The sequence below is a fragment of the Doryrhamphus excisus genome, linkage group LG8, assembly GCF_037039965.1.
Source record: "Doryrhamphus excisus strain RoL-2023G ecotype Guam linkage group LG8, RoL_Dexc_Guam_v1.1, whole genome shotgun sequence".
NCBI lineage: Eukaryota > Metazoa > Chordata > Actinopteri > Syngnathiformes > Syngnathidae > Doryrhamphus > Doryrhamphus excisus.
The window spans coordinates 10798447-10812969 of NC_136364.1; the positions used below are offsets into that span (position 1 = coordinate 10798447).

At 39.7% G+C, this 14523-nt stretch overlaps 1 protein-coding gene across 1 annotated transcript; it reads left to right on the forward strand.

Moving 5' to 3' along the window:
- The first annotated feature begins 393 nt into the window (after positions 1-393).
- Positions 394-11615, forward strand: bmp16 (bone morphogenetic protein 16). Its single transcript, XM_058079922.2, has 3 exons — positions 394-805; positions 6561-6913; positions 8424-11615. Exons 2-3 carry the CDS (start codon positions 6568-6570, stop codon positions 9419-9421), a joined length of 1344 nt encoding a protein of 447 aa, XP_057935905.2. The 5' UTR covers positions 394-805; positions 6561-6567; the 3' UTR covers positions 9422-11615.
- Positions 11616-14523: the final 2908 nt, after the last annotated feature.

Genomic DNA, 14523 nt, shown 5'->3' on the forward strand with positions numbered 1-14523 from the left:
CTCCCAGCAGCACCCCGGAAGGACGACTGCACCTTGCTACTGTCTCCTTCTTCTGCCCAATCACAAGAGCAGACCGGGATGACTTCACGACCGCTGAGTCATCCATTCATACTTTTTTTTTTTTTTTTGGTATGATAACTGAATGTATTTGCTTCCATTCACAGAGTCACGGGGGCCACGTATTTATAATGAAGGAGCCTGTGTCCACCAGCAATGGTGCCATTGAAACCCAGCAGGTGAGACAACTCATTTTGGTTATTTGTTGAATGTTACAACTTATATAACTTTATTTGGTGAACGACAGAGGATGTAAGAGGACAGGTAGCTGTTGAACACAAGTGGGAGGCAGAGAGAATGTGTGAGGGAGAGAGAGAGAGAGCGAGAAAGGGGGAGGAGATACAAAAGGGAGTAAGAGGACAGGGAGAGGGGACAATATAGTAAGAAGAGGGAGTTGATTCATTCAGAGAGACTCTCAGTGAACTGGCATGCACATTAGCAGCGGAGGGTGGAAGTGCAGGCGACAGAGTGAGGGAGTTGCCAACTTGCAGAACTCAGAAGGAAAGCCTGTTTTTTTTGTTTTTTATTTTAAATCAGGCACTGACCTCAAACATGGAGAGAGCATTACACACGTCACATGACACAGACAGACGCTCGTTCCTACCCTAAGAAAGCAAGTCAACACAGCCCAAAACAACTTTAACAAAACAACTCTGTCCAAAAGGAGCAGGAGAGAGAGTCGAGGGATCGTAACACTGGAGCTCAAGGATAAACCATGGACACTGCATACATCACAACACACCTGGAGGTGAGTACTCTAGCAGGGGGGTTTTCCTTCACTCTGTCGCCAAAGCGCATGTGTCATCAGACAGGAAGAAAAAAAATGCACCGCCTACTGAGTCGCCTGTGCTGTTATTTTTCCAACAAATCCACCACAAGGTGGCGCTGTTATGAAACAGACTTGAAATTTCTCACACGCCCTCCTCTGTAACTTTTTTGTGTTTAGTCGAATCATGTCAAATTTGGTACACGCCTTTCCGGGGACTGACCAGCAAGGGTATGTGAAATTTGAGCAAGATTGGTTGAAAAAAAAAGATGGCCCCCATCAACCAAAACGCTTGGGTGGCACTGAGCAACTACCGTATTTTCCGGACTATAAGTCGCACTTTTTTTCATAGGTTGGCTGTTCCTGCGACTTATACTCCAGAGCGACTTATAAATGAAAAAAATGTTTATGTTACATAAACACTGGACACCTTTTCTGTTCATGTTTAACTATTGTGTTAGCATATCTAGCATCTAGTATCTAGTTAGCATCTATTCAGCCTGTTCTCTATTCTTTTATTGTTAGAACTTGCCTTCCAAGAGGATGTAATGTTGGTTTTGGTGAAGTAGTTTGGAAAATAAATTACCCGCAAAAAATGTGACTTATACTCCAGTGCAACTTATGTATTTTTTTTTCGACCTAATTATGCATTTTTGACGTTGTGCAACGTATACTCCGGAGTGACTTATAGTCCAGAAAATACGGTAATTGTTCAGTAAAGTCATTAACCATTCGTCGAGTGATTGTAAAATGCTGAAAATGTATGTTACATGGCCAAGTGGTTAGCGTGCAGGCCTCACAGCTAGGAGACCCGAGTTCAATTCCACTCTTGGCCATCCCTGTGTGGAGTTTGCATGTTCTCCCCATGCTTGTGTGGGTTTTCTCCGGGTAGTCTGGTTTCCTCCCACATTCCAAAAACATGTTAGGTTAATTGGCGACTCCAAAAAATTGTCCTGGGATAGGCTCCAGCACCCCGAGCGACCCTCATGAGGATAAGCGGTAGAAATGAATGAATGTATGTTACATGTATGATGGCATGGCTTCCAAAGCAAGCGGGACCACAAATGTCGTTTACAGTCAACCCTGGGGTGTCCTAATATTTTCACCAGACTAACTCCTGTTGTGAGTTGACTTGCATGTACAGTACACAAAAACGTCTGTTCTGCTGAAACCATTAGTCACGCTGACGCCAAACACACACACACGCATGCACACATACAAACACAATCCAAACTCCAGCGCTGAATAATGTTCCCATTATGAGTTCAAAGAGCACCAGGTCATTTACTTGTAATATGCACGTCATGAGTAACTGTTGACGCCCTGAAAGTTTTTTTTTTTTTTAATGCAAAAAGCAGACAAGTCTGTTTTTCGTTCTTCGGCCTATATGGCTCTCTGGGCCGGCGCAACACAGTTGGTGGGTGGGAGTGTTGCAGCTTTCAGCAAGCTACTAGTGACATATGTCAATATACCTCTGCTGCCTTGCAGACTGGAGTTTTTTTTTTGACCATCAAGAATGAAAGACAGACAGTTTTGTCATAAATTGGGCCCCGTTAGATAGTGCAGGTGTACCTAATGAAGCGGCCGGTGTCTGCAACGTGTGTTTAGGTTGTCTTTTAGTCACAAATGTGACACTGGCGTTCCTCACAGCACCCAAAGCTACCAGAATATACAATTTATTTCCATAAGGTTGACTTATGAATTCATAATAAACAACAAAACAGACAAAACTTCTCTTTAACGTGTTTGGGGAAAGGCTGTTTAATGTGTGTGATAGCTCACTGTGGAAAAAGACAGTAGTGGACCCACAAGTCAGTTTGAAATGACAGAAGTACAGAGAGCGGAGAGCGAGCGGCAGAGAGGAGGAGGAATTTGGGAAAAGAAAGACGGGAAGAGCAACAGGAAAGGAAAGTTGAGGACCAGGCGTAACATGAAGACAGCAGCGGCGGATAAATCAGCCAGCTGCGGTGACACTCGGGGGCCCTCCATGTGCCGCGTTCTTCCGCAAAAACACCATTCATTTAATGCCCAGGAAAAATAGAGAAAAGAAAATAGCGACATTAATGGAGAGCGAGGGAGTGACGTAAAGGCCATTGAGGTAAAAGGGACAACGCTGTGAATGCAGAGGAAGGAGGAAGGGGAAAAGGCATGAGGGGGTTGAAATAAACAGATAAAAAGACAGTTTATCACTACACGTCTGCTCAGGAGGGGGTGGGGGGGTCAGGTCACATCTAATATGTCTTATGGCATAGACAACCTTAAATCTTCATTTCACCTTAGCCCTAAAACATTCACCACACCTTTTTTTTATTGCCAAGCCAATCATGTTAGGGAGCACAAAAAGGATGCAGATGTCAATATTATGGTTACACTTTAGATTAGATGGGGCCACGCTGGGAAGATTAAAAAAAAATAAATAAATAACTAAAAATGAAAAAAATTTCAGAAATCAGATTTTTACAGGAAATTTATTTTGAAGGTATCGGAATTTTTTTTAATTAATATATTTTTTAATTAATAATTTTAGAATTAAGTCCTATTTAAAATATATATATAAAAGTCATTTAAAAGGACAAATTAGCCGAATGACATCATGAAAGAAGTTGGAATTTGAAGTGATAATTTGAAGCAGGTTTTCAGAAATTAGTCATAATCTCACCCTAAAATACAAATCATCCTAATTTTTTTTAAATCAGATTTTTACAGGAAATTTATTTTGAAGGTAGCAGATTTTTTTAAAATTTTTTATTAATAATTTTAGAATAAAGTCCTATTTTAAAAAAAATCAGATTTTCATAATTGTTTAGTACACAAAACCATCCACCCCTCAATTAAACTCCATTACATTTTAGAAAAATATTTCTTTGCTACGTTTATTTTAAATGTGCAAGGTTTCCTTGAACACTTTTAAAATGTTTATTTTTAAAGTGTTTTTTAAATTATATCCTTTTAAAGTGCACTGCTGTGGAGGAGCAATTTTGTTGTGTCAACTGATGCAATACATTCTTTTTTATCCACAAGAATAAACTTATAATATCATGAGGAAAAATACATTTAGGAATACAGAATTTTTTTTAAAGAAATAAATTATAATGAGAGAATAATATATAGAAAAATATTTTTTCAAAGCCACATTTTTACAATAATTAAGAAACTTAATAAAATATATAATTCCAAAATACACAAAAATTGCTAAAAAAAATGCAAACAAATTATAATTAAATGTTTAATTCTTTCAAATATTTTTAAGGAAATTACAAATTAAATGTATTATAATTTATTATTTTTCTTTATAAATAAAATAAAAATTACAATTTATTATAATTGTAATTTATAATTATAAATAAATTATTAATTATAATTCCACAAATTCAAAGTAATATTTCTCAAAAATATTAAGTCCTATATTTATAAAAATTAAGTTGTAAACTTAAAAAAATTTTAAGTGAATGTCAAAATTCCAGCCTGAACCTGAACGCAACATTCCAACTGATTTGCTTTAGATGAATCAGGTATTGTTATTAAATATTTGTTGTATTTTTTTTTAAATTCTGGTTTGATACAGTATATTTGACAAAGCTTCCAGATGAGATGACAACTTAACTATTTTATTGTTTTTCAAACTTATGCTCGCGTCTAACTGGACAAGTTCCTCAATAATCTTCATTTTAACGCAAGTTGTGACACTACTACATTAGAGCTTATTCTCTTAGTTTCGCAGTTTGGCCCTTATTGTGCTAAAGCGTGAACCTTTGAACTCAGCATCACTTTTTTTTGTAGGTGAGGAAAATACAGGAGAGACGTTGTTGTCCTTAATCTGCTTTTCAAGGCTGCACGGTAACAAGGGAGAGGCTGTCCATCCACAGCATTCTAATCTGTAATTGTCCTCTGCTGCTGCCTTTGCCTCAGGTGGAACAGCCCTGGGTGGGGTTGCTTCTGCTGTCACAATTTAATGGATAGCTTGCAACAATCCCACGCTGCTGCAGAGGTGACTTTTTTTTCTTCTTCTTCTTCTCGGGCCCTCGTGCCCTTTGAACCGTGTGGACTTGCACACACAATCACGTATGCATAAAGACATAAACTGATACGGTCACACCTGTAACCTCATTCTGACACCTTTTCTGAGATTAGCGGCCATCACGCCGTCATTACGCGTTCCCTCGTCCCATAAACACTGCACCTATCTCTGGCGTTAATCGATTCATAGCCTCGTAAAGACACAAGATAACGAGATAAGCAGGACAAGGGAACACGCCTGGCTTTCTTTGGGCTCTTGCATTTTTGCAGGTTATTTCTCTGTTGTTACTCCTTTAATTGATGTCACCTTTTTACACCTCGCCTCGACCTCTGCAGGTCAGCAGGGATGTTAGCTCTTCTGCTGTCTAATTACAGGTTTACTTATTAACATGTGCACCATAGAGGGTGTCAGGGGGTCTTGTAGCCCGGGTCGTAATTGTGCATACCTCCCGTTTTCCCAGGGAAACTGCCTTTTTTCCTCATTCCCCTCCTGTTTAACTAGTTTCCCCTAAATTTCCCCCAAAATTGAGAGAACCTCTTTTAAAAAATGTTATACTATTTACTAAACAAGTACCGCAAGGCCTGCTGGGAGGCTCTCAGCATGCTTTGTGGTACTTGTTTTGTAAAATGTTGCTAAAACTGCATATTTAGACTTTATTCTTTCACATAGTGGTGGTTGCTCTATGTGTGTTTACTTACCTTACTACATATTCTGTGATCCCCCCCCCCCTTGAGAGTTCAGCATTGAGTGTCTGAACCCACCGCAGGCATTGCAGGCCATACAATTTTTTGGGGGGGGACCAGAAAATAGGTTTGGGGCTGCGGGTTTGAGACCACTGATATAGATTCAAGTCAAGCCTAAAAATATGAATTATAAATAAAAATTATTAATATTATAAAATAAAACAAATAAATAAATAATATTATAGTGAATAATTAGAGCTAACCAACAGAAAACATTGTAAAAAATAATTTAAAAATAGATGAACTTAAAAAAAGTTCATCCACTAACTTAAATAAATTAACTTTAAATTATTATTATTATTATTATTATTATTATTATTATTATTATTATTATTATTATTATTATTATTATTATTATTATTATTCATTTTCTACCTCTTTTCCTCACAAGGGTCGCAGGGGTGCTGGAGCCTATCCCAGCGCTCTTGGGGCGTGAGGCGGGGTACACCCTGGACTGGTGGCCAGCCAATCACAGGGCAATTACTATTATTATTATTATTTATTTATTTATTTAATTTTTAAGTTAATCTATGGACACACAGACACAAAAAGGAGGGAGGGAGGGAGGGTCTTGTAGGAAGTTGTTGACATTCAAGGGCGATGCTAGTTGCTAATATCAGGTTTTTGGTTTTACACTACAAGAGCTTTTCATTCATTCATTTTCTGCCACTTTCACAAGTGAGCTGGAGCCTATCCCAGTGGGTCACCAGTCAATCACAGGGCACATGTTGTCAAACAACCATAAATCTTCCAATGAACACCTCTCTTCTGGTCTCCTTGAAAGTCTTACAGGAGGAAATAACTGTTGGGGTCTGTATTTGGTGATGCCTCCAAAACCACTGGAATTAACTGCTGCGGCTGTAGGCAACCAACCCTATAAAATGGCAGTTAAAGTTAAACCCAAGTGGTCAGCACCCAGCAGCTTTATCTACCTCTGCATGCCTTAGTTACAGCCAGTTTGAACTCTCCCCCTCAGGTCCACCATGCTCCCTGCTAACCTGCTGCTCCTCATGGTCCTGCTGCTACCTCACGCCTCGTCAGGTCGCCAGGGTGACACCGGCGACATCGTTGACAATGGCACGCTATCAGACCCCACGCCGTCCTCCACCCTGGAGCCCGGCCTGGCTCGGACCATCCAGAGCCTCTTACTGAGCCGTCTCGGTCTGCAGTCGCAGCCTGATCCTCGGCCTGGAGTGCCGGTCCCGAGGTACCTCATGGATCTGTACCGCTTCCATCAACAGCAGTACCACCTTCTGGAGGACCCGTCCTTCAGCTTCCCCAGTCACCACGTGCAGCAGGCCAACACCGTACGCAGCTTCCATCACACTGGTAAGACCGCTGCTACAACATGACGTCATGCAATTTCAATTTCAAGACCTTTAGTCTCATGCGAGCGTCGTATGTTCTGTTTTATCTGCCATGGCTGGTGTTTAAATCTACTTTACGACACATATCTGCTGTTTAACAATCAAAACATTGAATCCAAACACTTTGAGATAAGATGGATTACCGCAGTAACAACAAAATGATATAGTCATGCGGAAAAACACACCCCGTGGTGTAACTCTTCTACTCTTCAACCACTGCACACAAAAACATGCACCCCCACCGTGTTTGCTTCTGCTATTATTTTTCTGACAAATACACCCCAATGTTGGTGCTGTGATTCCCCCTTAAGTTTAGTGGGCTGATTTTGAAATTTTGAGACTGATTGGTTGGAAAACATGGTTGCCCTCAAACTTTTTTGCAGTGGCACGGACGGAACCTTAGCAACTAAACGTCCACAAGTCATTGATCATTTGTCTAATGCAGTGATTCCCAAAGTGTGGGCTGTGGTGGTACTGCAGGTGGGCCATGAGAGGTCATTAAAAATATGATTCATTTTTGAAAATATTTTTTAAATTATTTTTATTGTAAAATATTTATTGCACAATTAAAAAAATATTTATAGGCCTAAGTAATAACCTATTATTATCTAGGTACTAATCATACTAACCATACTAATCATACTACTACTACTACTAATAATAATAATAGTTATTATTATTTATAGTTATTATTATTATACTACTACTAATAATAATATTAATAATAGTTACTACTACTAATAATAATAGTTATTATTATTATACTACTAATAATAATAATATTAATAATAGTTATTATTATTATTAGTAGTAGTAGTACTAGTAGTAGTAGTAGTATCGGTATTAGTATTGGTATTATCCCTTGTCACTACACAGAATAACAATTATTATAACAATAATAATAATAATAATAACTATTATTGTTATTACTATTGTAGCTATAATAATAATAAAAAATATTATTATTATGATTATTATTAAAAATAAAATAAAATAAAATAACTTAATAATTATTATTTTATTTTAAGTGATCTGAGAACACAGCATTTCGTCTATGTACTGTTTATAGGACAAGGGTGGGCCGCAGACATTTTTTAGATTTTCAAATGGGCCCTGAGTTGGTAAAGTTTGGGAACCCCTGGTCTAATGATTACAAAACTTTGAAGATGTCTGTATGTCATGGATGCTAGCATGTATTCCAAGGTATTTGGACCACAACCCATAGGGGGCGCCACAAAACATGAGAACACTATTATTAACATTATTATTCTACATTATTCTACATTATTGTTTTTGCTGGAGTAACCAAAATTCTTATTAAGGGTGACATAACAGGAACATACGTAGTTTAAGTAAACATAATTGGTGATATTCTGTGATTATAGTGCTGTTTGTTTAAGCACATGTGACTTACGCACATTTGACTTAACAAATCAAATAACAATAATAACTGTTGTCTTTGTCCTCCTTAGAGCCCCTCACAGCAGAGGACCACAGGCACCTGCACATCTCCTTCAACGTCTCCTCCATCCCTCAGGATGAGAAGGTGCTCTCCGCTGAGCTCCGCCTCCTGCGTGTCGCCAGGACCTCCCTCAGACTGAACCTGTATCTCTCCGAGCACTCACAGGACGCCCGGCCCACACTGCTAGAGACAAGACTACTCACCGCTAGTCCTCAAAGTCAGAAATCTAGCAACCTCTGGGAAGCATTTAGCCTCAACGCGGAGCTCTTTGATTTAGCCCTCAATGGAGCTGGCCATCTGGGCTTCCTCCTGGAGGTCAGACCGGAGAACAGCAGCTCATCGCTCCCGGATCAGAGCTTCATAGCAAGCCAGGAGGAAGGGGAGGGACACAAGGGGGGTCACCTGAGGGTGTGCAGGTCTGTGGGGCAGGACGAGCACAGCTGGGCCCAAGAGAGACCCCTCCTCGTGACCTATAGTCATGATGGGCGTGGGGATCCTTTAGTCAGACATAGTAGGAGAAACCTCAGTGGGTTCCAGAGGATCAGAGGCAGGAAAGGGACAAAAGAGAAGAGGAATAGCTGGGATAGAGACCAAAAGTGGGTTGAAAACACAAGTTGGGGGGGTGATACAGGAAGTGAAAGCGGAAGGGTAAAACGAAACGGCAGGCGGGCCGCAAAGCTGAAACGCCTTTCCCGTAACAGATGCCGGCGTCATCCCCTCTACGTGGATTTTAACGACGTGGGCTGGCACAAGTGGATCATTGCGCCCAGCGGCTACGACGCCTTCTTCTGCCTGGGGGAGTGCCGCTTCCCCCTGGCCGACCACATGAATTCCTCCAGCCACGCCATGGTGCAGACGCTGGTCAACTCGGTGAACGGCGCCGTGCCGCGAGCCTGCTGCGTGCCCACCTCCCTCAGCCCCATCGCCCTACTCTACCTGGACCCTCAGGACCGAGTGGTGCTGAAGAACTACCAGGACATGGTGGTGGAGGGCTGCGGCTGCCGGTAGCGTGCTGGAAGGTGGGATGATAGAAATGTTGGCAGCATGAGAATGAAGCAGCTCGTTGTGTCATTTCAAATGAAATGAGAGCATAATATCTGTCAAAGCATGCTTAATCATCATAAGATATTATGCCGCTTTTCCATCGCATGGTACTGTCTCGGCTCGGTTCTGCAGAAATCACACTGCATTGAACGCATCAGTCAGAAGGAGGCAGGCTAACAGGGGTCTCTTCTATTTACTTCTCAGTGTGTCACTTTGGAAGTTAGACATATTTTATCCGAGAGGAGACTGAGGGCAGCAAAAAAAAAACACTGCCAATGCTGAAACAGTGAGACTGTTTAATTTTCCTCATGAGCAGCCACACGTTGACAGAATAAAAAATATATCCAAAAGGAGACTGAGGACAGCAGAAAACAGACATCTGCAAAAAAATGGAGACTCTGGTGTATTTATAATGATGCAGCATCCAGAGCTAAGACACAGTGTTTTCTTTATTCAGTCAATTGTTGATACAAAAAATATCCAAGAAGAGACTGAGGGCAGCAGAAAATAGTGGAGACTGTGGAGTATAACACTGTAGCATTCGAAGCGGAAACACAGTGACACTATGTTTATTTTTCTCCATGAGCAGTCAAATGTTGATAAAATAACAAATGTATCCAAAAGGAGACTGAGGACAGCAGACAATTGACATCTTCACCAAAATGGAGACTCTGGAGTATATGTATATAATGATGCAGCATCCAGACCTAAAACACAGTGCCACTGTATTTTATTTATTCAGTTAAATGTTGATGGAAAAAATGTCCAAGAAGAGATTGAGGGCAGCAGAAAACAGACCTTTGCAGCAAAGTGGAAATTTTGGAATATAATACTGCAGCATCTGGAGCTAAAACATAATATTCACTGGGTTTCTTTTCTTCATTCACAGTAACATGTTGATTGGGGAAAAAATGTCCAAAAGAAGATTGAGGGCAGCAGAAAACAGACGTCTGCAGCAAAGTGGAGACTCTGGAGTATAGTATCTGTACAGCATCTAGAGATAAAACACAGTGACACTGTGTCTATTTTCTTTGAGTCAAATGTTGAAAACCAGACTGAGGGCAGTAGAAATCGGGCCTTTGCAGCAAAATGGAGACTTTGGACTATAAAGCTCCAGCATCCGGAGCTAAAACACAGTGTTGCTGTGTTAATTTTCTTCATTTAGAGTCATATGTTCATTGAAAAAAATATATCCAAGTGGAGTCTGAGGGCAATAGGAAAATGGGCCTTTGCAGCTAAGTGGAGACTGGGGCGTATAATACCTGCAGAGCTAAAAAAAAAAACCACATAGTGTTTATGATCTTCATTAGCAGGCAGGTACTATAAATAGTAGTGATAGTACCTGCTTTTGCCAACAGAAAAGCGTCAAACCAGCAGAGCCGAGTAGGTACCGTGCGTGGAAAAGGTGATGTTGTTTCGAAGCAGTGATCCACGTGGTTAGCAAAAAGAGCATGGCATCATAACCTCACAGGACCACATGGTTGCTGCAATATTTGCAGAAACCACCAAGAAGGAGGAAAGGGTGCCAACTGCAAAGACCCTGAACGCACCATTATGTCACAAGCTATTAAAAAAAAAAAACAATGATGAAAATGACAAGGCTATTGTTTGAATGTACTGCTACTCATCTACATTCCATTATTATTTAAACAAAACAGACTTTTCATACGTTTCTTTACAGACCGGTGTCGTGATTCCATTTAATCCACTGCAATTCTAACTTAAAGGTTATGTATTTAAAAATGTGGTGTATTTAATCTTGATGATATTTAAAAATAATAATAATTAACATGCACTCAACAGACAACAGGCTTTTCCATGTGACGTGTGTCCCGTTCTACTTCTGCTGGTGTCCATCATACAACATTATGACTGGTGTTGCCTTTAAGAGCTCAACGACTAACAAGCGTGTGTATTGTCGCTATTCCAGTGTGTAACCACAAGTGTCTCGTTAGCTGTGTGTGTCTGCATGTGCCAACAGCAACAGCAAAAAAAAAAAAAAAGAAGTAAAAAGACGACTTGTGCCTTTCAAACGAGGGCTTCCAATGTGTTTTCTGCTGAGCTGATCGTTTTTCAGTGTTGCATATTTCTGTCTTCATATGACGCGATGGCTTGTAAATGTTCCCAAATATGCCTCCAATAAAGAAAACAAACAGAACCCATCTTGAAGGTTTTTTCATTAGCTTTTTTGAAAATGATTCTGGGATCATCATTGATAAGTCGATAAAAATGTTTACTGTTCACACATGGTTTGCATCCCTCACTCTCAAGGTCCTGCTATAACATTCATTCATTCATTTTCTACTGCTTATCTTCACAAGGGTCGCAGGTGTGCTGGAGCCTATCCCAGATCCCAAAAATGTAAGCTACACCTTTGCTGTTATATAGAGTATTATTTGGATTTATTTGATGTTTTGTTGTTCTGCAAATTTGGAGCGGCCTGACCGGAGCAGGAGGGGATAGAAAAGAACAAAAATGAAAACGGAGGGGGTTGAGGGGACAAGAGGGAGACAAAAACAGCCACTTCTCTCTTCAATTGCCATTGTTTACTCGTGACACAATCCAGGTTTAAGACCTAAATAAACGCATTTTAAATTATGATGTGTAGGTACACACCGCGGCCGCACGGTGAATGAGGGGTTAGGAGCGAGGAGCCCTGGGTTCGATTTTCCACTCTAGCATCTCTGTGTGGAGTTTGCATGCGTGGGTTTTCTCCAGGTACTCCGGTTTCCTCCCACATTCCAAAAACATGCTAGGTTAATTGGCGACTCCAAATTGTCCATAGGTATGAATGTGAGTGTGAATGGTTGTTTGTCTATATGTGCCCTGTGATTGGCTGGCCACCAGTCCAGGGTGGACCCAATGCTAACCATTCAGGATAAAGCTTGATGTCCACGAATATAGTTGAAAAGGTTATTAGTACGAATTTCAGTTTTGGCTCTTTCATTTTAAACCTTCCAAATATTGAATAATATTTCCACATTTTCTTATGACTTTATTTGCATTAAATTTTAACTTTTTCCCAAACTAATTTTCAAAAAATGACAACTGAATTTTGTTGTTTTGTTCCTCATATTACGACTAAAAAAATCTATACATTTTATATTTACACTGCATGCTACAACAATGACAATTATTTTTCCTCAAATATCATTCTCTTAAAATCATGACTTTTTGACTTTATTCTCTTAAAATTACTTAAAATTTTTCCCACTTTTGCTTTTGTGTGTCTTTCTAAACATTTTTTCATTAAATTGTATTTTTAGAAAGTGCTGCAGGTCGCACTTTTTAAATAGAATAATATCAACAGTTGTGACAATATGAGCAAGACATCTACAGAAACACATGCAGTATTTGTGAAAATTAACATTGGAGAGAAGCAAAAGATGTCAATCTCATCAAGCCAGTGTTGAGCCGATACTGATACCACCCTTTGGTATCGATACTATCACCATATCATGCAACAAACATACAATAACTGACCTTTTAGGCACAATGGAACATAATGAAAAATGGTATAGTCCCCACATAATATACGTACATATATATACAGTACCAACCAGGAAGTAGCCTGCTTACATATAGACAGGTAGGTCCGTGTTCGACATTCTTAAAGTCTTAAAATATGTACAATACTGTAATATAATCTGTTTTCATATTGACTGCTGCTATGTGCTATGTGGATATTTTTTACATTTTTTTTATATACTGTATATACTCTCCTCATGAGTTCCTGATGGTCTGTAACACATCATGGCTCACTTACTGGCTTGGCCCCCTGATAACCTCTGGCCTTTTCTGTTCCATTATCCACCCTTCCTCATTTCCTAAGCCTTCACTCACTTCCTCCGCTGTCACCAACAAGCCATCCTTTACTCTGTCTCTGCTCATCTTTACGAGTCATCAGCTTCAAAGCTGAATTTTTTTTAATTCTCTCTGGTCATTGGAAACCGGTGTTTAACAATACATCTGTCTCAAATGATGAAATGATGGGATCATTTCACATGGAAATGGTTAATTAACTGTAAAATATGGAGTAGTAGGGTCATATTGAAAAAAAAATGAGAATAAAGTCATACATTTACAAGAAAAAAGTTGTAATATTATGTGTCAAACAATGCCTGTAACATTAGGTTTTCTCCTAAATTTACCACTGTTTTTCCTGTAAATTTTGACTTCATTCACGTATATTTAGGACTTGGTTCTTGTAAATTTGACTTGATTTTATACTCAAAATGTCACATTCGTTTTTCTTTCCGTGTGGCCCCAATACTCCGATGGAAGCCTTCATGAAAATGGTAGAGTCCTGTCTGTCTACTTTATTAGTGTCCTACCAGGAAGTAGCCTGCTCACTAGCATATAAACACAAATACAGCAACACTATTTTGTCAGTGAATTACAGAAATGCATTAGCTGTTTTTACACTCATATAGTCTCAATAAACCATTACCCCCCTCACCGGAATCAACAATGCCGCAGTCCAGTAGGAAGTAGCTTACTAGCATACTGATGGACAAATGAACACCAAAAAAAGCATATTTTTTTAACCGTACATGAACCAGAAAGTAGCCTGCTAGCTAACAAACATGACACACCGTGATTTCTGTTTTTATTAATATATTTAGTGTCATTAGGAAGCTGCTCCTGCCTCCCAAAATAAAAAATGGTACAGTCCGCTTGGCTCCATGAACCAGGAAGTAGACTGCTAGCTAGCTAACCTATTTAAATAAACACATAAAAACACACTGAATTTGGTAATTTTGAGAAATGTATGAGTTTTCAACCATTGTAGTCCCAGTGGAACAATTTCTGCCCTTTTTGCTTTTCAACTGGGACCATTGTAAAAGCCTTTGAAATGGTCCAGTTGTCTTATATCATCCTCCACGAGCCAGGAAGTAGCCTGCTAGCCGACATGACCGACGTTGACCTCTCCCTCCTCGAGGCTCTTTCAAAGCATGTTTTCACCTTCTTTCTCAAGCTCTCACAGGTGCTCGTCTTGTCGATTCTAAAAGTTGAGGTCATGAAGCACAAAGACAAGGAGCAACTGGACGACCTTATCTGGTCAG

Bases quoted from the DNA above. Each gene is read 5' to 3' on its own strand.
- bmp16 (XM_058079922.2), top strand. From the start codon at position 6,568: ATGCTCCCTGCTAACCTGCTGCTCCTCATGGTCCTGCTGCTACCTCAC. The intron at 6,914-8,423 runs GTAAGACCGCTG...TGTCCTCCTTAG, and splicing joins ACGCAGCTTCCATCACACTG to AGCCCCTCACAGCAGAGGAC.